The sequence below is a fragment of the Ylistrum balloti genome, unplaced genomic scaffold (genome assembly GCF_031769215.1).
Source record: "Ylistrum balloti isolate Yb309-2 unplaced genomic scaffold, AGI_CSIRO_Ybal_v1 Utg369954, whole genome shotgun sequence".
NCBI lineage: Eukaryota > Metazoa > Mollusca > Bivalvia > Pectinida > Pectinidae > Ylistrum > Ylistrum balloti.
In genome coordinates this window covers 1436589-1460889 of record NW_026782055.1, presented here as the reverse complement: position 1 = coordinate 1460889, position 24301 = coordinate 1436589, and the positions used below count along the sequence as shown (strand labels likewise).

General features: G+C 34.9%; 2 protein-coding genes across 2 annotated transcripts; both read left to right on the top strand.

The window, feature by feature from the left end:
- Positions 1 to 966: 966 nt before the first annotated feature.
- Positions 967 to 3150, top strand: LOC132547430 (uncharacterized). Its single transcript, XM_060211185.1, has one exon. It carries the CDS (start codon positions 967 to 969, stop codon positions 3148 to 3150), a length of 2184 nt encoding a protein of 727 aa, XP_060067168.1.
- A 1897-nt stretch (positions 3151 to 5047) lies between these two features.
- LOC132547409 (piwi-like protein 1) lies at positions 5048 to 23854 on the top strand. The gene is made up of 20 exons (XM_060211167.1): positions 5048 to 5092; positions 6019 to 6169; positions 7929 to 8091; positions 8591 to 8663; positions 9196 to 9471; positions 10437 to 10632; positions 10742 to 10860; positions 12072 to 12152; positions 12452 to 12565; positions 13297 to 13488; positions 13876 to 13954; positions 15376 to 15474; positions 15980 to 16120; positions 16323 to 16625; positions 17103 to 17198; positions 17940 to 18056; positions 18577 to 18960; positions 19253 to 19320; positions 19863 to 20040; positions 20220 to 23854. The coding sequence occupies exons 2-20, from the start codon at positions 6059 to 6061 to the stop codon at positions 20304 to 20306; spliced, it is 2877 nt and encodes a 958-aa protein (XP_060067150.1). The 5' UTR covers positions 5048 to 5092; positions 6019 to 6058; the 3' UTR covers positions 20307 to 23854.
- Positions 23855 to 24301: the final 447 nt, after the last annotated feature.

Here is a 24301-nt window from a genome sequence, read left to right as displayed (position 1 = left end):
CAGTAAGTTATACGCGCTACCCTGTCAGTAAGGTATACACGCTACCTTGTCAGTAAGGTATACACGCTACCCTGTCAGTAAGTTATACACGTTAGTCTGTCAGTAAGTTATACACGCTACCCTGTCAGTAAGTTATACACGTTAGTCTGTCAGTAAGTTATACGCGCTACCCTGTCAGTAAGGTATACACGTTACCCTGTCAGTAAGTTATACACGCTACCCTGTCAGTAAGGTATACACGCTACCCTGTCAGTAAGTTATACACGTTAGTCTGTCAGTAAGTTATACACGTTAGTCTGTCAGTAAGTTATACGCGTTATCCTGTCAGTAAGTTATACACGTTAGTCTGTCAGTAAGTTCTACACATTACCCTCTCAGTAACTTATACACGTTACCCACGTTACCCTGTCAGTAAGTTAAACATGAAACATAAACGAAAACATCACGGCCCATGAACTATATAATTGATTATATTTCTCCCCTGTACTCTGAAATCAATGAATTGTTAGAAATTGTATATACACACAAGCTGTAGCCCAAATAGAAAGTCATTAGAAAGTTTCCGGACTGGAGTGCATCGTGATGAATGTTCGTATAAATATCGTTTCGAGCATCAACCTTGATATCTAAAAGTACTGTCTGCTTAAGATACTAGGTTTTTTCTGTATCGCGAATAAACATAACACAGATTTTATAAATTTCATGTTTTCTCCCAATGCCCTTTAGTACATTTTGCCTGTATGCGTTCTATCTTATATGTAGGTGTGTACAGCGTCTAACCCATCATTAATGAAACAGGGTATTAGACTTATCAGGTTTCCGTCATACAACACAGCTAGAATTCTTCACAAATACATCCCACGGCCGTTTGATTTAAGCCCAGTTCCCACACACGTAAACGGAAAAGAAACAGCTCCGCATTAAACCTGGATCACGACTCGCGACGCCATACCGTATATGAAAAACATGGCATCCGTGTTGTTTGTGTGGCCATTTCTAATACTACCGTGTCTCAGATGCCAGTATTTGGTTGATAATTCAAATTTAGAGTGGAGTTTGGGGAGTCAAAAATGTCAAAACAGCTGGACCTGTGCTGATAACGCGAGCGACGTGACAAATCTGTGCGCGTGTGATGACGCGTGTAATATCTACGACGACTGTTGCTTGGATGGTAACAGTGATATCGGTTTTCAACATAACTATTTATCATGTAAATATGTGCCGGAAATTAAAGAAAAGGCTTACTTATACATCATAGAAAATTGTCCTGATGTTAACAATAACGACCAGTTGAAGATGTTGTGTGAAAATGGAACATTTAGTGACGACATCACGATTCGAACCCCGGTCTCTGGTGTTAAAACCGGGTTCCTATATCGGAACATGTACTGCGCTATGTGTCACCGTGAAGATTATACGACATGGAGATCGGGAATCGACTGTAATTGGAAAGTAGACAATTATGGAAGAAATTATTCTTTTGTTGATCTCCGAAACGACTCCAACTGTAGAATTATTTTCGAACCGCCGCCATCTTTTGTAGATTTGGAACCTAGAGAATGCCTCCCTGTCATTGACAAGTGTGAAGGGAAGTCTAACGACAGATGCCGAACAGAAAGCAGGGCTCTTGTGTTTGGTAATGCAATATATAAAAATATATATTGTGCGGGATGTAATGGTGAAGTTCTGGCGAACCTGTCTTGTGATCCTTTTAGTGTAAAAATCTTCCCGAAAGCCCCTAACAAGCGGAAGCCCATAAATTACAGTTACCGATTGCTGGTCGACCTGCATGCATTGACAAGTATTAGTGTGTCTTCAGCCCGAAGAGGTGCCGTCAGAGAGAACCGGCATGACATATCGAGCCTTTGTGTCGAACCCTCGGTATTTGACCCTTTGGCTGAAATATGCCGGCAAGTACTTTGCGTTTCACCATTTATATATAAAGACAAAAAGTGCAAGCTAACATCGACATCATATGTAATTAACCCAAAACCAGCAGCGGATGACGAAGTCCACCTTACCTGTCCATTTTTACGTCTCAACCAAAGTGAATACAAAATCATCAACACTGATCAAGTGTTTATTTTATCATCTGGGTCTATTTACAGTAAGAACGAGTCTTACATAGGCGATGGGTTCGTGTTGGTATGTGTCCAGGAACCAGCGAATGAAACCGGTGGGCCGGACACCGTCGGTGTAACATTGCTCTTTACAAGTACGGAGAGCATTCTATCGGTTGTGTGTCAGTGTTTATCAATCTTGGCCCTGTGTCTCGGATTGATAATATACGCCTGCTTTCCCAAATTGCAAAATATCCCTGGTAAGAACTTGATCTGTTTGATGGCTAGTCTTCTCGCCGCACAGATGCTCTTCATCTCGGCTCCAATAGCAATTGATATTGTCCATCTGTGTACTCTCCTTGCAATAGTAATGCATTATACATACCTAGCCGCATTTTTTTGGATGAACATTATGGCAGTAGATATATTCTTAACATTTTCAAGGAGTTTTGCGAAGTCAAGAACTGATAATTTGAATCATTTCGTTTCGTATTCTTTATATTGCTGGCTGACACCTGCTGTTATCGTTTGTGTTGCAATGATATTTGATTTCACGCCTATCGAAACAGACTCTAAACCTAAGTATGGCGTGGTCGTCTGCTGGATTTCCAACAGTTACGCATTGTTGTATTTTTTCTTAGTCCCCTTACTTGTCCTGGTCTCCGTGAACATGGTGTTGTTCCTTTTCACGGCCAGGGCCATATATGTATCCGACAAAAGTACATCAAGTATTCTCAAAAAGCAACAAACATGTAAGTTACTCATATATCTGAAGTTGTCGACTGTCATGGGTTTCACGTGGGCTTTCGCATGTGTCGCCACTTTCACAAATTTGCCGCCATTTTGGTATTTGTTTATAATTTTCAATGCTTTACAGGGCGTTCTCATTTTTCTGTCCTTCGTATGTTCCAAAAAAGTTATTCGTCTTCTGAAATTGGCTTGGCCTGTCTGTTGTCTTCGGTTCTGTCCGGCGAAATATAACACAAGTACACAGAGCTCGAGTGACACATCGTCCAGGTCAAACAAAACCTTGATGTCCGTCATCTCATTTAAGTCTAACAATAGTGAGAACGGTGAGACTGCCTGTTAGAATAGCAACGCTGTCTGTCCCACACATACATATGGGCATTATTTTCTTATAAAACTTCACGTTTTATAAGTTGATTAGTGGTGGCTAACCTGGATCAGTATCTTGAGATACAAGATAATGAAAATTAAATAATGTTTCTTCGGTAAGTGTTGGCGATTACGCGGCATTATAAAATGTAGATAAGACTTGGTTCACATGACACAATGGCAAAAAAGCGAAAAGTTAGTATAACATTGGGGATTTCTTTCAATGGCAGCATGGTAGCCGAGTTAGTGTGAACGTTAGTGGTTATCATCACCAAGCAGGTCTATCTGTTTTGAGTTAGTGTGAACGTTACTGGTAATCATCACCAAGCAGGTCTATCTGTTCTGAGTAAGGATGAACATTAGTGGTTATCATCACCAAGCAGGTCTATCTGTTCTGAGTTAGGGTGAACAATCACAAAGCAACGCTCACCGACCTGAGTTAGGGTGAAAATATATTTTATCATCACCAAACAAAGCTATCTGTTTTGAGTTAGAATGAACATTAGCGTTTATCATCATCAAGCAGGATTACTTGTTTCACTATATATGTTGCTGTTGAAGTTGTCAGAATTTAAAAGATGAATAAATATTTGAAATGACATTTCAGTTTGGAACTATTTACAAATAACTGACGTGTAATGCAAGATCCCTGGACACCCAATAGTATCACCTGTTACAGGGTACGTTTCCTTGCTTACAAAAGGACTATTTGTTATGTATACTACTGTAATAGTGTTTTATTGTATATCTTTAAGTGATGTAAGTCTGTGGAATTTGTCATGTTTATCTTGTTATTTATAGTCATATAAACAATAAACTACTTGTCATTATTGTTGTTATTTTTAGCAGTCGACATGTGGTACAATCTTGATATTGGTAATACTCCAATGAACATCATCAAACATGTCAAACATAAATAACGTGGGTTAGGGAAGCGGAAGTAGTAATACATAAATCTAGAAATGGAAAATTCACAACAAGGTCAAAAGGGTACACTTTTCCTATTCTTTTCCTAGCTGTGTTTTAGGAAGTCTTGCCACCAGGAATTCAACCATTGTCTTGGTTTATTCTGACTGTACGATTCAGTCATTTGCGGTTTAAAGTCTCATTCACTATCTTATGTTTGTATAAAGAGGTTTTTTTCATGTAGTCATGTCACTAATATTGCATGTATTTAACTTGAGTTTCCGATACCGAAGATGTAATATAGCAGACATAATTCAGTTATCATCAAACATGTAGGTGAACCCACTCTGGTGGCGTATAAAGACAGGATGGTCTGGGTTAGACATTTAGGTAACAAATCACCAACAAGTGAAGATGTTGAGGCAAAATTGATAATTAACATCTAAATGAAGAGAATAAAGCACCTGTCGGAGACCAAAGATACGCGGATTTATGTGTTTTCTTACTTAAAAGAGTTCTAGAAACACTGGGGTGTTACATGACATATGCAGGTAAATTTTAATTAGATGTCAACAGAATTCTTTAATGAGATCTTGAAATTCTTCAACTACAACTTGTGGTGACATAATTTGATGTTTTCATAACCTACATATACACTATGAAATTTAAGAAAGGGACAAATCCCAATAGCTACGTGGTCTGTATGTCTTTAATTTCAGTGGCAATTTGTTCAAAATTATATATAAATATGCGTCTTCTTAAAATAATGGCAAACCTCCTTATAGACTTTACATCAACTCCATTACAGTGTCCTTATTTTCAATATCAGTTTGTCTTAAGGAGATATTGGTTTTTTCTTCATAATCGTTACACTTCATTATTACTTCTGCGTTCCGCTATATATACTAGTTTTACAAGTATATATTTTACATCCGGGCGCCTATGCACGTATTCACAACGAGGCTTAGCGCGAGTACAGAGTTGCTGTGTTTGTACACAAAATGTGTTTGGTGAGGAACTTTCAATATCTTAAATTAGCATACTTGTGACGGCACAAATACACTTTACAAGTTGAAAAATACAAGTAGACATATAGCAAAAAAATATATATAATCATACGAGGTATCAAACGTTATGCGACTGGGTGTCTGGCATATGTGATATGCCTGCTGGAGAAGAGACTAGTTATTAAAGGTTTCTGCTTCTAATGTGGCATGTGTATCTTGACATCTCTTTCATATAGTAAAGAATAGCGTATTGACACCCAATGAATACAGGTTCGAAATTGGACACCTAACATGTGTGACACACAAAAAAAACAAGTGCTGAAATACGTATTTTTCATATATAAAAGTTTGTTTTGATTAGTTGCATCGTGTCTTATTGTGTATCCATACTTAGTGATTGTGACTGCTCTTGGCAAAAGCATTTGCCTTTTAAACCTCTAAGAGCAGTTTGTGATAGGAAGTTTTAAATTGTTAAAGATTGACAACAGATTGCATTAAACTGTCAATGTTACCTGTGTACAAGATGTATGGTTACTTGGAACAGGTTGAGTCAAGGCTAACTGTATTTGGTGAGACGTCTAGTGTGCGCCGTTTATCTTCTCATAATTTTGCGTATTTTATAGAATTCCAATGATTTCTTGTTCTTCCGAAATCAATGAAGGTTCAAATACTGCAAAAGACTTTTTCGAATGGAAACTCTCACAGAAGTTATTTATGACAACAAAAGAGGTGCAAATATCAATAAAACACTTGTTTTGCAAAATCGAGAGGGTGTTCCCATATTTCAGATGAGTTGATTCTAATTCTGGATGTAGGTTCACTTTTTACATAGCAATTTGACTTATCAGCATTAAGTAATGATTGAATGGTATACAGTCATATTTTCTCTTGGAAAGGTTGATAAATTTTCCTATTTCCCTCTTCTTCAGAAGATAATCTAATGTAGAAGTTAGATATTGAAAACAACCCATGGCGTCTGGAGGATATGGGCGAGGGGGACGCGGTGCTGCCCTTCTTGAGGCCCTAAATGCACCTGTAAGAAAGCCTGGTGGAATGGAAGAGAAGCTAGCTCCTTCAAAGGTTTGTTTCGTGTGTAAGGAGAGTCTTTCTTTTTTCTTCTTTTTTTTTTAAAATGAAGTTCAGGTGTCAAGGTTTTCAAAAATTATTCGTTTGATAATGTTTACAGATAATGATTTTCTGTGTGATAATTGAGACTTTTACCTATAGTGGCAGTGAATGAAATCTGGGTCCCTTGTAATAGTGTTTGAAATGGTGGCATATTTCTGGCTCAAAGAATATAATTTTGGATAAGACAGGAGTTGCAATCCAAAATTCTGTTGATCTTAAGAAATTTCAACAAAGGACTTGTGGATCCAATGTAAACATGTTTTTTTCTTTCCATAAACCTTTGAATAAACAAACTTGGATTTAAAATAGTGATTGAAATATGGAATATTGGCTTTCCAATTGATATACAAATTTAGATTTTATTATGGTAACTTATTTTCTAAGTTATTGCTATTTGACCATAAAAAAAAAATCATTTCAAATTTTCAAGTAAACAATCGGATCAATATTGTAGAGCCTTTCCTTACTTCAGTGGTAATTAAAAGACCTTAATTTTATTTGGAATTTTTTACCATAGATTCCATAGACATAGTTCATGAAAACACCTCTTAATAAAACTTCTGTAGCTAAAAAGTTTCAAGTTTCTCCTTGGTTGTCTATGGGGACACTCTTGTAAATATGGTTAATTGACTTTTTCACAAAAATTTATCATTTTGCATTGAGTTTAATCGTGGAGCATGAATGGCTTTGAAAATTTTCAAGTACTTAGATTAGACTTGTTTTCAGGTAGAATATGCCCCAACAGGTAACTTATAACACAAAGATAAACATAATGGCCCAACTGTTGCTTACACCTAGAAATACCTCTCGTAGGTTATCACAAACAGTTCAGGTCCTGTCAGATTGTTAGGTCATCTGTCTTGAAGGGTCAGGATGACTTATAGCCATCAAGTTTTGTCCATCATCAGTCGTCCTCTGTGCATAAACTTCCCATTCAAATGACTCCATTTAACAAAAGGCCAAGGGTGCAGATATTGGGCCTGTAGCATTATGGGATGAAGGGCTACCAGGTTTGTTAAAATTAATGACCTTGACCCTCATTCAAGGTCACATGGGTCAAATATGTTCAAATCTTCAAACAACTTCTTCTCAATATCCAAAAGACCCAGGGTGCTGAGATTTAGCCTGAAGCATACTAAGCTGAAGGGTTACCAATTTGTTGATATGAATGACCTTTACCCACTTTCAAGGTCACAGGAGTATAGACTATGATTTCAAGTTTGGAGAAAATGTTTTTATGACCCACAAATGTCTTTGCAAGCTGAAGAGTAGTTGAATAATTTATCTAAGGTCTATTTGGCCTCTTTTATATATAGGTCTCTACAGTCAGATGATTGTTAAGGCCTGTGGGCTTCTTATTTCTTCACAAATTCCCACTACTTTCGTAGCAGGAAAGCATTATCTTTAACTCCAATGTAGCAATAAAATGCTAACATGTCCATTGGCATTGAAATGCCTTAGTGCAACATTTGTACTACATTCACAAACAAAGAGGAATTTCTGAGTTCAGTGTTTAATCCTGGAACCTCTTGTATGTTTGTTATTTGCTTTCTTAAAATGATGTTCCTCTTTAACCATCAATTACCTTTCCGTACTAAATACGTAGTGATTGGCAAACTGTGCTACTTTTTTTATCTGTTAGAAATGTTAGAACTGACCTTCTGAGTGAAATACTACCATAGTTACAGAAACATTGTTTTGATGTTATCAGGTATCCCAGCCAGGTATACTGCAGACCAAGTCACAACCACCTGAGCCACCTGTGGCTAGCCAACCACCACCTCCCAAGTCTATAGCCAGGGGTAGAGGTGCTTTGGGACTCCTGGCATCTGCAGCAGGTCGAGGAATCCTCCCTCCAAAAGCACAGCCAGCAGGTATGTAGTGTTGAGAACTTACCCCTAGTCTAGAAGTAAGAAAATGACATCACAAATATGGTTTGCTGATCTCACTGTTGAAGGTATTTGTGATATGTGAAAGTCTACACAACAATAAATTTACTATATTTTTTCTACCTATAGGCAGTAGTTTTTCTCCTTCTGAGATGAACGTGTTTCAGTTTAACAATATTTCAAGAAGTTTCTGATATTACTAGATTGATCATGAATATATACTTGACATTACTCGGGCATATATTGTTTACTCAAGACTTTCAATGGTTTAATTGCCCTTTCGCTATTTCACTTAACAAAATTTATGAAATCATCTCCTTCCACAGTTTTCACCAGACTCGCATCATGATACTTTCTTTTATGATTAAGTGTATTTCTTTTTATTACATGAATCTCTTGTCTAGTCCTCTGCAAAATGTTTTCATCCATTTGGTGTACAATAATGATTGTACATATATGGAATTCAATTGCTTTACAATTTCAGGAACAACACCAGCAGTGACCCCAACAGAAACAAGTGTACAGCCAAGAGGAGTAGAGGCTCTGTTTAGACTCACGTAAGTTTCTGTTTCCTTAAATATGTAATTTCATATACATGACATGGAAAATATATTAATGTTAAAAAGATGGGTTCAGAAACATGACATGGAAAATATATTAATGTTAAAAAGATGGGTTCAGAAACATGACATGGAAAATATATTAACGTTAAAAAGATGGCTTCAGTGCATTTTGTCAAATTATTCAGTACTTGCTTACTTTATTTGGTGTATAGATATCTTTTCTGATTGAAAGATTATTCATTGCTATTTAGTTCTTGTAAAAGTTATTAATTGAATAATTATATTTGATATATTTGTAGAGTCAAAAACATCAGACGACCATCTTGAATTTTGACAATCAAAGATTATTATCACTATTTCTTGTGAGGAATTGTCTGAGTTCCTATGATTAAAAGCAAAAACCGAGAAAAGGAGGAAAAAGGAAAACTTTCAAAGAACACAAATAAAGATCAGACAATGATGGGTTCAAATTTCCTTTTTTGATCTCATATCAGATCTTGTTCTCTAACTGAGTGTAATGTTACAGGTCTGGAAGAGGTGGCATGATGGCTGCAGCTGCTGCTAATGGTGGACAACAAACCGGCCTGGGCCAGCCTTTACAACAAATGCCCTCTAAACAGTCACCACCTGCTAGTCTTGGTCAGTCTCCTCCTGCAACACAACAGGCAACAGTTAAGGCACCAGCTCCAGTGGCAAGTATGGGCAAGGCTTCAGGGGAAAGGGCGCCGCTCACAAGTAGATTTAACAGCATGTCATTAGATCGTGATGAGGTGGTTCACCGACCAGGTTCAGTCGGTAAACAGTAAGTACTTGTGTGGCATTGTCATGAAATATATAAACTTACAAATATCGGTCCCATTTTTTTGAAGCGTTTAGGTCTACTGGTATTTGAAAGAGATTTTTGTTAAGTTAGGCAACAGGGTTAGAATTTTCAGATTGGTTGATTTATTTAGAGACAATTTTTGCAGAACTACTAGGCAATTTTCTGTATGCTGATAGCACTTTTTACCAATGTTGTTCAAAGGATATATAAATAAAAGCAAAGGAGGGGAAGTGACATAATAAAATGGTCAGATTGGTAGACTTTATATATGTCAATTCTTTACAAGGTAGTTAGTCTACAAGCAGTGGCATCTTCTAACACATATCACCAATTCAGGACTAACTGTTCTTTACCTCATTTTCATTTAATCATATTGTAATGATAATATTCTTCACGTGTATTAGTATTGTGACAGCCATTCTTTCATCACTCCTTTTTTCAAAGTACTACTGTGATTTTTACAGCCCAAATATCCATCTTAGTACTTTCCAGGTCTGTTGGCCACCTATAATCTTCTCTGATTTAGGGTGTCTTTGATATTGAAACTACCATTTAGATTTTAACTTCTGAAACATGAAAACTTGCATTCTCTCATTCAGATTAAGTTTTGGAATAGTAAGAATTCATGGATTGTTGACTAATTAAAGGAACAAACAGGATTTACAGGGTACTTCACAGGGGTTTTGTAACAAGATTGTCATATCCTACTGGTTACTTGGATAGTCACTAGATAGGCTCAGAATTAGGTGATAATAATCTGTAATAATACAGGATTTAAATGGACCAGGTATAATTTTACTTAGCGATAAAACTTTGATCTGTATGAAATGAATTTTTTTTTTAACTGGTTATTAGACACTATGGAAAATTATTCACATAACTGGGCAATTGCTTTAAATAAATTTTAAAATTGCTTGAAATGGTCTTCATATTTTGCTTTGTAGTTTGTTGTTGTCAGCAAACTACATCAAGCTACGCTGTCTCAACTCAGGGGTATACCAGTATCATGTAGATTTCAGTCCCCAAGTGGACTCTAAAAACATGAGGTTCAAGATGATGAGTGAGCTGAAAGATATCATAGGAAGTACAAAAGCCTTCGATGGTAGCATACTCTACCTGCCTATTAAACTCCCAAATCAGGTAAGACATTTTGAGGTTCAGATATTAATCTAAGTAATATTTGATCCAATGATCCAGTAAAGGGACAATTGGGAGAAATCAATAATTGCAATATGCTTTTGTATTACAGGAAACTGTAGCACACTCAACAAGGCTGACTGACAATGTGGACATCACAATCACAATTAGACTGACCAAGGTGGTGGCTCCAGAGGCTTGTGTGCCACTCTACAACATAATCTTCAGAAAGTAAGGCCTTTGACAGAATGGGAGAGGTTTATGAAAAGTGTTCTTTATGGCTTTTGAAGCAAAATATTTATTTAACATCCCATTTAAAAGCATTCATCATATGTCCTTAATAAATTACCTGGCGTTTTAGATTTTGTAAGCACCATGCCATGTCAAAAACTATACAGAAAATTAGAATAATCAGAGTTTAATGAAAAAAAATAACCTGTCATGTCAACTAGGTAGAATGAAACAGGTAGAAGTAGTAGAAGAAAATTATTAAACTAAGATTTTGTCAGGTAAATATTTGTCATTTTCATGAGAAATGGTGGGATCCATTTACATAGATGTTGTATAGGATACCACAGCGACTATGCATTGTGCCAAGAGTTGGTTGGCATATGTTGAAGTAAATTTCAATTACAGTCAAACTTGATGTTTCCAAGTTTAAGGGACTTTGATACATCTAGACTTTGAATCATTTAATATTTAATAAAACACAAGTTAAAATACCAAAAAAAAAATTTAATCGAAACTAACAAGAATTCAACAATGTGTGCTTACATTTACATTTTCCTTAGATAGGTAAACACATGCTCATGTTCAGTTTGTATTTTACAAATCAGTTTTAAAGGAAATGAAGTGCAGCATGAAAGTAGTAGTTACTTGTTACAGTCATATTTTAAAGAGCGGTATAAAAACCTTATAGGCACTAATGAATTAAAAAGAATAAAAATCATAATGTATTATGTCTTGAAGCAACAGCATTAATATCCATCATAGGACATGAAAATTACAAGTATGTTTGGGTGATGTTCTGACAGTATGTTTTCACAATTTCATAAAGTAGAACTCACCATAGCTATTACCACATTAGCATTGGTGAACATCAAATGATATTCCATTATCCTTGTTGATTAGTTGTCATGGCTTGTACGTAAATGTGTGAAATTGTGGCCCAGAGCAAAAATACCTGCTACAGTACAGATAAATGTTTTATTCAATTTATTCAGTGTCAATGACTCTGTTATTACAGCTCATTTGGCTTGAGTTCCTTCACAGATTGTCTACGCACAGATATAGGGCCTGATGTTACGTACAGTTTACATAACAATCTCTCCATCAGGACTGATGCTGCAGGAAAACGATGAAACATGGAATTGATTGGGTTGATTTTCTTAAACCTGTTACACAAACAGATTAAGTTGTTGTTGTCTTTTTACTTTTAACAGGATAATGAGAATTCTGGAGATGGTGGAGGTTGGCAGATATTATTACAACCCAAAGACACCATCAGCAGTCCCACAGCACAAGTAAGAGACATCTGCTTACTTAAATGTATCCAATCAGAACATTTGTTTCCATATTATTTTCAGTTGTAAAATTTTTCTTAAATTATAACGCATTAACAAATGAGTATAAAACAAAGTTAAGCAATAATGACTTGAACAGAGTTTTAGAACTTATGGGTAAACTAAATAAAATTGTTAGTGATTAAAATTTTTGTTATTTACATTTGTGTACATGATGGTGAAAATAGAATTTTCATCTGTTGTGTATGCTTTAATATTTTTTATTCCTCCATAAAATGAAATGTTGTTATTAATGAAAGGTTGGAAGTATGGCCTGGTTACATAACATCAGTGTGTGAAAACGAAGGTGGATTGATGTTACTGGCTGATGCTAGTCATAGAGTCCTGCGCACTGAAACTGTGTTGCAGATGTTGTAAGTATCATAAACTATCATGCTATGTTGTGATATTATGAGAAAATCTGCATATTGAAGTGAGACAATCTTCATACCACATATATCATTTGCAGTTTGGCTGTCGTTGTAAATCCTTGAAACTCATCTTCTTGAGTTCTTCGATGAAAACCTACCCATGTAATTCACGTTGGCTAAGGTCTTGTATAAATTACATTTGTACACGCCATTATAAACTTTGCCAAATTTCAAACTCTGTGACAAATAAAATCATACCTAACTAGTGTAAAGTGTGTCTGCTTAGATACCACTTTACTCAGGTGAGTATTTAAAATACCAATTATTCCTGATGAGCTTAAACCTCAATTATCTGAGCTTGACATGATATCTTGGTATCGTGTATAGAGATCTCGTTAATGGTACTGTATATGAAGAATTTTGAATACATTAAACTATGAATGGAGTTAGTATAGAATGATATTACTTATCACTGTTACTTACCTGAAAAGAGAATACTTTGTACTGGAAAACAACTGATGAGTTATTGATAAAAGGGCTCTCATTGAAAAAACCTCTATCCCAATTTAGGACATGCAGGTTTTGTTTACAGGTGCCACTCATAGAATTATTTGAAAAAAATTACTCAAGAAGTTAAAAGAGGAAACTGAATCAAGAATAGAAATAATTTATTTTGGGCTCCATAGGTCAGGTAGATGTTTACTGCAAAACACTAACATTTATATATGTTGCAGGCATACCATACTACAAAGGAATCCGCAGAGTTTCCATGATGTGTGCAATCGTACCTTGATAGGGACCATTATCCTGACACGGTATAACAATAAAACCTACAGAATAGATGACATCCTGTGGGACAAATCACCCCAGCACACATTTACTTGTGGCAACACCGGTGAACCAATGACTTTCATAGAGTATTACAAGTAAGCAGGTTATGAATTGTTGCTAGTCCAAAATTATCATCAGATGGTTGATTGTTCATTTGATTTTCATTAGGTGCATCATCTGCCCTTGAATAATCTTTTATCTGTAGTCATAATACTAGGCACAGAGATGGTTCTCTCTCACATATTCAAATTTTGAGATTAATTCCAAAAACAGAATTGATGACAAGTGACCATCAGAATTTGACAGTTCAGTTCCCCTTGTTTCTTATTTCATATTCAGATTTAGAATAAGTCTAAAGAGCATTTGGCTCAGAGACAAGTGTCACAGAATTTAAAAGAACAAAAATTGTTTAGAACCAATAAAGATCATTCCTCTTGGACAAATGTTACTGTCAATGTTATTTTGATCTGGTTTTTTTACAGGAAAGCCTATAACAAAACCATATCTGATCATGAACAGCCTCTTCTACTTCACAGACCTAAGAGGAAAACTCTACCAGGGGTAGGTAGGATTACTCCATTATTTTGAAATATTGTTTTACTTAATTGATGCAGAAAATGTTTCTTGAAATTACAATTATTGATATTTTTTTATGAAATACACTTGATAACGTTTCACTATTGATTGTTTCTCTTTATGTTGTATGTCATTGACTTGATGTTAGTTACCTGAACATTGCTTTTCATGCAATACTTCATAAACTGGCTCCTTAAGGCCCATCGATGTCAAATAATTCTCTTTTTATAGCCCACCTAGTGGACAAGATGGGCTAATCAAATCACTTTTTGTATCTGTTGTCTATAACAATTATTTTTGCCACTCCTCTGAAACAGTTACTGGGATGCTCTCCAGTGCATAATGACCTAGATATTCCTTACTGATTTTCAGGATATGATTTTCAAGATGGCCACTAGATACCATATTGTGTTTTGGTATGAAAAGTTTTTAATTGTTGCTTCTCTAAAACCGACAAAGACGATAAGCTCAAAATTCAGTGGTGTGTTCCAATTTGTCTGTAGTTTGTTGTGATGTTCAGTATGATCTGATGAGATGGCTACTATGACACCCATCATGTTCTTGTTATGTATTAGTAGTGTAAGCATATCAGGTAACTATTTCATGTAGGATCATCAGACTTCCTGGAAAATCATAGTTTATTGGTTAGAAAGTAGGTCATTCTTACCTTTATTTTTACCTATGGCCCAGTTCATAGAAAAATCTTAATCTCATTATGTCTCCAACCCTTTGTGAACCTTTATCCATGTTCAAAGACAAAAATTGTGTCTTCCTCCATATAAACATCTCTGGCAGGAGGAGTACTGTGTGACATACCAAGGTCACTGTGATCTGTGATATAACTTCTTGACCCTGTTCAAAGAATTGCTCTCTTTTTTGGCAATATCTGTAGCCTTTTTTCATGTGGGGTTATCCATTTGAATGTAAAAGGACATCTTGTGCGAGAGGAAGGTCTTGGAGTTCAAAGTGACAAAGCACGGTTTAAAACGAGTGTCAGGTGACCCGTACAATACTAAAGACCCTTGCATAATATTCATTCCATGTGTGCTAAGAACAGTCTTCAATCTCTCATATACTACAAGCACTTGAGCTTTGGATAGGTTTTCAAATTTAGATATCAATGTTGCTGTAAATGAAGATAGAAAGGATGGAACACCTTAATCTGTTGGAGTCACTTGATGAAGCTAAAACTATATCTAAGATGTTTACCTGTTGCTGCACATTTAAAAGACTGAAAACTGAATGATCAACATTTTTACATTATGAAGATGTGATTTATCAGATTGATAATTTCTGGTAAGTTCACAGTTAAAAAGCTTATAGAGAATAGATGCTGTTTTTATGCTGTTGATGTTCCATAAAAGTTCAACATCATTAAAAATATTGATTTTTCCCCCACAAAACAGAATAAAGAGGCAAAGTCTGAGGCTATTTGTCTGATTCCTGAGTTATGTTATGGCACAGGACTCACTGATGAACTCCGAAATGACTTCAAAGTTATGAAGGTAACTTAAATGGCTGTTGGGTGTATTGGATATGAGTTATTCTAAAATTAGTTGCCAAAAGATGTGTATGACCCGGTCTGGTGTACCACTGATGTAAGTGTTGTGATTTATTTCGAGTTCATGGTTTTAAATCTGGTATATGTACAATTTATCTCAATATTCCTTGGAAAACTTACTTCTTGTCTGCAAGAAATTAACTTTAGTATGTTTCTGATGTCAAGAGTTTTGGTTCTCGTACTATTTCATTTTCATACAAAATCTTGTTAATAAATGTCTACAAACAGCATATTCTTTCAAACTGAAATCCCTCAGTAAGTCTCACTATTTAGTAAATCTTAAGTATCCAATATCATAGAAAACAAAGCAGACATAGATAAATATCTGTTTGAAATCCTCTGAGGAAGTCCATTCTGACATACAATGAAAATGGACATCTAAATGGAGAAAAGTGTTTGATATAGGGTAGTAGGTTACTGTTTTGATCACATTAAATCTTTTTGTTCAGGACATTGCATGTCATACGAGAGTGACACCAAATCAAAGAAACCTGACCATGAAGAAATTCATAGACAGTGTTAATGGAAATCCAGATGCCAAGAAGGAACTGTCAAACTGGGGATTAGAGCTAATGAATGATACACTAAGTGTGAGTAATTTTCTTGAAACAAGGAAAAGGTATGTAAAAGTGAAGACATTGCAGAGTGACAGAGACTGAAAGGAATATTATCAACAGTAATGTCTACTTCACTGAGTTGTATTTCATAATGACATTTCTGTCAACACAGACACACCAAAAAAAATATACCAAGAGTGAGACAATTTTGTGATACAGCTTTTATGTTATTTAGATGGATGGTAGATTGCTTCCCCAAGAAAACATCATCTATAGAAATTACAAAAGTTTGGCTGGTCCAAATGCTGACTGGGGCCGTGATGTCACCAAACAGCACGTGATAACGGCAGTACCTCTCAAGAACTGGGTTGTACTATACACAAAGAGGGATGGGACTAAAGCTTCAAACTACATTAAACAGATGCTCCAGTGTTGTCCGCAGATGGGCATAGAATGTCATCCTCCAGTTCGGTTTGAGCTACACGACGACCGAACAGAAACAGTGATAAGAACTCTGAGAGAGAACATTAACCCATCTGTAAGATAATTGTTGATTCTAACTTGTCAAGAACCCTGCTTTATTCAAGATAAATCATTATATTTTATAAAGTTGGAGAATCATAAATCCTGAAGGACAACTTTTTAACTTAAGCCTCTGACATGCTTGATCTCCTTCACCATTGTTTACAGAAAATAATAGTTTTCTCAAATCATTGCACCTTTGCAGCCACTTAATTAGATATTTCAATGTTACAAAATTCAATTGCCCTATGATAATTAGATATCTCAATATTACTCTATTATCTTTATATGTACACATGTAAATCAGTATGTTTATTGGAATGGGTAGTTGTATGCCTGTGGGAATGGGTAGTTGTATGCCTGTGGGAATGGGTAGTTGTATGCCTGTGGGAATGGGTAGTTGTATGCCTGTTAACATTGTTATACACTGAAACATGCACCATTAGAGCCGTAGTGCTATTTAAATGCTGATTTTTTTTTCAATTGTTTACAGATTCAGATGGTGGTGATTATCTGCCCTACTAGTCGAGATGACCGATACTCAGCAATTAAGAAGCTGTGTTGCTCGGAATGCCCTGTTCCTTCTCAGGTAAGTGAACCAAATTAGACATTTAATTCTAAAAGCATTATTAAGCTCAGCTGTGAAGTTGTTTGTTAAAAGTAAAAAGGTACACATATTGTGATCGTTAAATTGTGCCAACTAAACAACTATATAATCTATTAGCTAAGAAAAGCAAAGATTAAACTATATAACATAAATTTAATTTTCATATTGATGGGTGATTCCTCAAGTGACCTTTGTAGTTTCTGCTGATAGAATTTTTTTGAAGACCTAGATTGGAATATGCAGTAGACTTGTTTGTGATGTTCATTTTTATGATCTCAAGGTCTTGATTCTTGAAAAATTCAGTATTTTTGGGTATAGGTATATGTAAAAAGGGAAATTCCATAATTTTTTTAAAATTAATGCCTACTGAATTTCTGTATACTGAATTTCGAGTGTATTACCTTCTGAACAAAGAGTTAGTTTTCATTGAAGTATGGGAATAAATAAATTTTACTTTGACTCTTTAAACCTTACAGTTTAAAAATCACTATTTTAAATCTGATCGTAAACATCTTCAATTAAAACCACTACATCAACTAGTAATGGGGCATTGTCATTTGTTTCTTTCTTAATACCAATATGCATTGCTCCTTTTGCTTGGTAAATGTTAACAAATTTAATGTTTTCACTTCATTTTGTCTTACATAATAGGAAATATGTATTTTCATAATGTTGTTAAACAGCATTATTATGTTTTAATTTGGTTCATTGGTTTAAATACAGGTCATCATTGCCAAAACGATCATGAGAGAGGATAAACTGAGGAGTGTTACTCAAAAGATAGCATTGCAGATTAATTGTAAGATGGGAGGAGAACTCTGGGCATTGGAAATTCCAATGGTAAAGTCAAAACAAATCTTTTCTAGAAACCTACCTTATAGAACTTTGGGCATTGGAAATTCCAATTGTACCTTCAACAAAAAGCTTTCTCTTGTAGAATTATATCTGATAGAACTCTGGCCATTCGAAATTTCATTGGAAATTTAAGATCCATTAATCACTTTCAACAAATAGCTTTCTCTTGTAGAATTATATCTGATAGAACTCTGGCCATTCGAAATTTCATTGGAAATTTAAGATCCATTAATCACTTTCAACAAATAGCTTTCTCTTGTAGAATTATATCTGATAGAAGTCTGGTATTTGAAAATTCCAATTGTAATGCTGACACAGAATTTCCTCTTCTAGAAATATGTCTTCAAGGAAAATACTCTGTAGATATGAATAATAGTGACATGATATACCGAACTGATGTGTTGAAGGCGATATTGATAGGTTGTTTACTATGGAAGAATTGTGTACTCTGTTAGATGCTTCACATTTACTTTGAATTATATTTCTCTCTCATCCTTTTCCTCAGAAAAAGCTGATGGTGATCGGGATAGACGTTTATCATGATGCTGCCAAAGGTAAGAGGTCAATCGCAGGATTTGTTGCCAGCACCAACCCCCAGTGTACCACCTGGTACAGCAGAGTGTGCTTTCAGATGCCAGGTCAAGAACTTGTGGATGGCCTCAAACTGTGTCTCATCTCAGCCATTAGAAAGTACCATGAAGTGAACCATGTGTTCCCTGAGAAGATTATTGTATTCAGGGATGGTGTGAGTGATGGACAACTCCAGTTTGTGTCTGGTCATGAGGTGGAACAGCTGAAGGGTTGTTTTAGTCAATTTGGAGAGGATTACCAGCCCCGCCTGGGAGTAGTTATTGTCCAGAAGCGTATCAATTCAAGAATATTCCTTAAGGTATTTACTTTTTGCCCCACATTTCACAATTTATAGAATGGCACATTGTCCTTCCTTTAAGTCCACTTTTAATTCAAAAGCTGCATGAAATGTCTCTAGATTCAAGGTCACAGGGGTCAAATATGCTAAACTGCAACAACAGACAGTGCTGTCAGTTCTGTTTAATTGAAAACTAAGTCTTCAAACTTCGAAAAAGTAACAACTTTGGAAGATGCATATATCAGTTCTAGGCCACTTGTGGATTTGTGTTTGTGCATTTGTCTACATCAACTTACTGTCCTTTCTTTATTAGGGTAATCATGAGATGGAGAATCCACCATCAGGAACTGTTGTTGATCACACCATCACGAGAAGGGAATGGTTCGTATTACAGTGTTAAAAATGTTTTCTTTATTAATTAAAATAAAGCAACAGAAATGTTACACTTTCAATGCATTATGATTGTTGGTAATGTAGAAATAATGAGCTTGATGTACAGAATAATGCAATACACATTATCAGAAATGTTGAAATTCTCTAACCACATTAACTATTTGTATCTTAGAATATCTGAATTAGCTGTAGTAAGAAGCTCATTGTAGAAGAGGAACCATAAATTGATTATTCAGTTTGGATAGAGACTATCCACGCCTCTTGTTATATAATATAAATAGTTGTATTTTTTCTTTCCTTGGAGTTATCAAGTTCCATTTAAAAAAACAGAACATTTCTGTCGTTTTTTATTATTATTAATATAAATGTTTCAAGCACTTTAAATTGATTTCATTCAGAAAGCTTAAAGCATATTTGAGATTTGAGAATTCAGAGATATCTCAACATGACAGAAACATCTCTTGAGAAACATTCAGATTTCAGAAGGTAAAGAAGATAAGTTAATTGTAAGTATGACTTGTTATTTGTAGGTATGACTATTTCCTTGTGTCCCAGCATGTAAGACAAGGTACTGTGTCTCCTACCCATTACATAGTGGTACATGACAGCACAAACCTCAAGCCAGACCACATGCAGCGACTATCTTACAAAATGACCCATTTATATTATAACTGGCCAGGAACTATCAGAGTTCCAGCACCTTGTCAGGTAAGTGAATCAACTAAATCAGAAATTACATATGTAAAATAATTCGGATAAATTTTTGAAAAAGTGATATAACCAATGTTTCTCTACACAGCACTTAAGAATAGCATTTGTATCAATGTTACATATTCCAGTTTCTGATTTCAAGGTTTCTTATTATGGAAAAAATTTTGTCATTTCAGTATGCTCACAAACTTGCCTACCTGGTGGGACAGAACATTCACAAGGAACCTGCACCTGAGCTATCAGACCGACTCTTCTTCTTGTAAACATAGTCCCACAACAAAAAGTACCTCATAAATCTTCTTTTAACATGCAAGCAGCATGAGGGAACAAACAGATCCATGTTACTGATCTTAATTATCCCAAATCACTTAGGGAAAAATTTGTTTTAGATGAACATAAAAATGAGATCCAGTTCCAAATAAAGTGTTTTGCCTGGCTAGAATAACATCCCTGGTGTCCTGATTTATGTGGAGCATCATCAATACAGACAATCGTACATTTTTATGGCAAAGCTGTTTGGACAAATCTGATGAGTTTTTGTGCAATTTTTGTAACTATAATATATTTACACATCACCTGTTGGGCTGGATGATGTATTTGTTTGATTTCATTGAAAGTAAAACACATTAATATGATCCATTTAAACTTGAATGCCAGGAGCTACATGACGGATGAACATGATAAAGTGCAATTACAGTAGGTGTGTCCTAACCAGCCCTTTGGTGCTATTTAATATGGGAAACCTAACACTGCCAGATATCTTGTTCCTCAGGTGAATGTATGTCCACTTTGCTGAACCACAATAGGATAAGATCCGGCTACCATGTATTTAGTTGATCTTTTCCTTATGTGGTTGCAAGATTGTCTTCTTCAGCAAATTGTTTTCATGTCTTGGTTTTTTGAAAATTCATGACATGTTTAAAGTGAGATGTCTGGATATAGGTATTTTGATATCTCAAGTTTGTGTGTCCTGGTCTTCAGCGAAGACTAATCCAATATGCAGCTACCTACCATTGTGACTTTTATATCTGTGATAAAGACAATCATAGTTATCATTTATTAACATTGCTACCTACCATTATGACTTGTATTTCTGTAATATCTTACAATTTATTAGCATTGCTACCTACCATTATGACTTGTATTTCTGTAATGTCTAAGCATTTGTAAGCATTGCTACCTACCATTATGACTTTATTTCTGTAATGTCTAAGCATTTGTAAGCATTGCTACCTACCATTATGACTTCTGTAATATCTTAGCATTTATAAGCATTGCTACCTACCATTATGACTTCTGTAATATCTTAGCATTTATAAGCATTGCTACCTACCATTATGACTTCTGTAATATCTTAGCATTTATAAGCATTGCTACCTACCATTATTACTTGTATTTCTGTAATAGTAACATCATGTTTAGCATTTATTAACAGAAGTGTGATGTCATCACTCCACATATTACTGTCACTCTGCTATGGAACATGTATAAGCCTATTTCATATTTGTAATTTTATCGATTTCATTTCTTATTAGCATCATTAATTTACATACATATTAATAAAAATATGAGTTTTGTTTCCACTACGATTACTGTAAATAGAGACCTAGTGCAATTGCTTCTCTACTCAATAATCAAATTAACCAAATGTTTTATTTGTGTTCATAATATCTTTTAGGGAAGCCCATGTTTCAACTTTTCACAAGCATGCCTTAGTAATGCAGTTCAACTTTCAAAAATAATGTCTCTGTCAATGTCTGTTACTTGACATTCTGATAATCTAACATAAGGTATTTGAAATTATCTTCTGGAAGTCTTGCATGGAATGGAGAGAATTTTTACTGGAATAGTTAAAGCGGTACAACTGATTGAAGTGAGGTTTTGTAGATTTTTGGCCAAAACAGTCATGAGTCTTGCAGTGGGGTCTCTGCCAGTTGATCACAGTTGACAAAACCTTTGTGTTTAGTCAGAACACGGTAATTAGATCAGGTGGTGTAAATAAGAGGGAGGAATGATCAAGATTCAGCATTATTCAAGAACTATGAAAGCAAGGAATGTATCAATGAAGGAAAAAGTGAAAATGTTGAGTATTCTTTGGATGTGTTAAACTAAATTGAATTGTTCACTTGGTTTAGACATGTCAACAGCAGTTAAAATATTTCAAAAACTGGCTGTAATATCAATAAACTCAAGTGTGATTGAGTTTAACCCTTAATACTGATGTAAATGTACTGTCTGCCAAAACTAGTCGTTGTTATGCTCCAGCCTTTTTCTGGGTTTATCTATGCAATCAATTTTGTTTGTAAAATGTCCAGGCAGACATATTTGTAATTTTGGACTTTTCCATAATTAATAATGTAGGAGGGTCTATGTCGTCTTTATTCCCTATGTTGAGCATATGAAGGGCACTTTTCAAAGCCTGCAACCATAATTAAAAATGTGTGTATGAGGGTAAACTGATCTGAACTTGACCCCAACAAATGATAAATGCCTCTTTCCTAACTAATTACGGAATAGTCCTGGAGTGTCATTTTATTCTTAATTTAAATATGTGGTTCAAAATTTTAAACTGTGTACATGTATGTTTTACCAGTTAATATTTTATGTTCAGTGCACATAGCATTGTTAGTGAAACTATGATGTTGATAATAGTTGTCTTGTTATAGTACTTTCTAATGATTTTTTAAAGTTCTATCAGTGTTGTGAACATTTTTGTTAGCATTTTGTTAGGTAATATATATTTTCAAGGGAAAAACATCTGTCGATTATATATTAGCTTGTGTTTAAATAAAATAAAGGTGGGAAAAGAGAAAATACTGACCAAATTGAAATATTTCTTTACACTTTTCTTTTACAAAATTGTAGTACAAAATTTGAATTCACAATTTGGAAACAGCTTTTTTCCTGGGGATTTGCAATTTAAATCGGAAACTAAACAAAGAAACAAATCTTTAGAACAATAAAATAAATTCTTCAGCTGATCGATGCTTAAGAAACTATGCCCCCTCTTTTTTTCCAAAGATGAGCAAACCCTTTCAGAAGTTTTGTAAACATATAAGTCTTAATGAAGCAACTGTATAACACTTTTCAGGAAAAATAAACGAAATTTTTTTGGTGACCAGTAGCAATTTAATTTATGGTATCATAAAAATCTTGAAACAATTTGTCAATTTGGTGATCAAATTTGCAGATTATGTGGCATATGTTTTAACACTATATTTATGCTACATTTTAATAACAGTCTTATATTTTGATATTTGATGGACAACCATGAACGCTACTTGAAACTTGGGTTTTAGATTCAAAATGTACTACAGTAAACAACTCATGTATTGGTTTCACAGATACGTTTTACCCAATTCATGTCCCAACTTTGTCCTCTCTACTTGACTTTTGGCTACCTTTAAAAAAACATTGTCCAACACAAATTGCAATTGTTGTCCTCACCTTTTATTGGAAAGAACAAAAACATCCCCTGCTCAAAAACCTTGATCCTCACAGTTTTCCCTGACATAAGTTATACTGGTCAAAGTTAATTTGCTCATCAATGGAATTTTTTGGGGAAAAAACAAAACAAAATAATCTTGACTGATACGAGTCAAAAGTGTGAAATAATACTCGGGTTCTAACAAATATTTGATAACCAAAAGGATATTTGAAAGATGACTCACCTTAGTTTTCAGTTAATTAGAAGTTATTCTTTGAAATTTTAGGGGATTTGTTAAAAGCTTCTAAAAATTCTATTGGTGTGCACTGAAGAGTTGTTTGAACCATTCTTTTGTATTGATGAAAGTATGGAATAAAAGTTATTTTTTCTTAAGTTTGGGTGTTTTTTTATGGTCACTTCAGCATAGTTTGTATCTGTTGTTTATCGTCTGTATTTGTACCTTAAAATACTATAAATATTCTGTCTTATAAATGACCTTTCCTACTTTCAAGAACATGTGGTTCAAATTTATGAAGATTTAAACTTTAATAGAAGAACAATAAGGATATCAACTCATAGGTGTACCAAAGGTGAGGTGATGAGAAAGCAATTCACTTTTCAAATATAGATGTTATGCTGGTAACATAACCAATTGTAATGAAAAGATGAAAATGTTCTGTCAGTTTCCTCAGCAGGTCTTTGACCTCAGCTTATTGTACACTCATATTTAGTTGCAACAAGCAGCCACATATTAATTCTTTCTTGACCTATCATTCACCTCCTAGTGGTTAGTTTCCACTCATAAAATAGGATCAATTATTAGAATTGAGA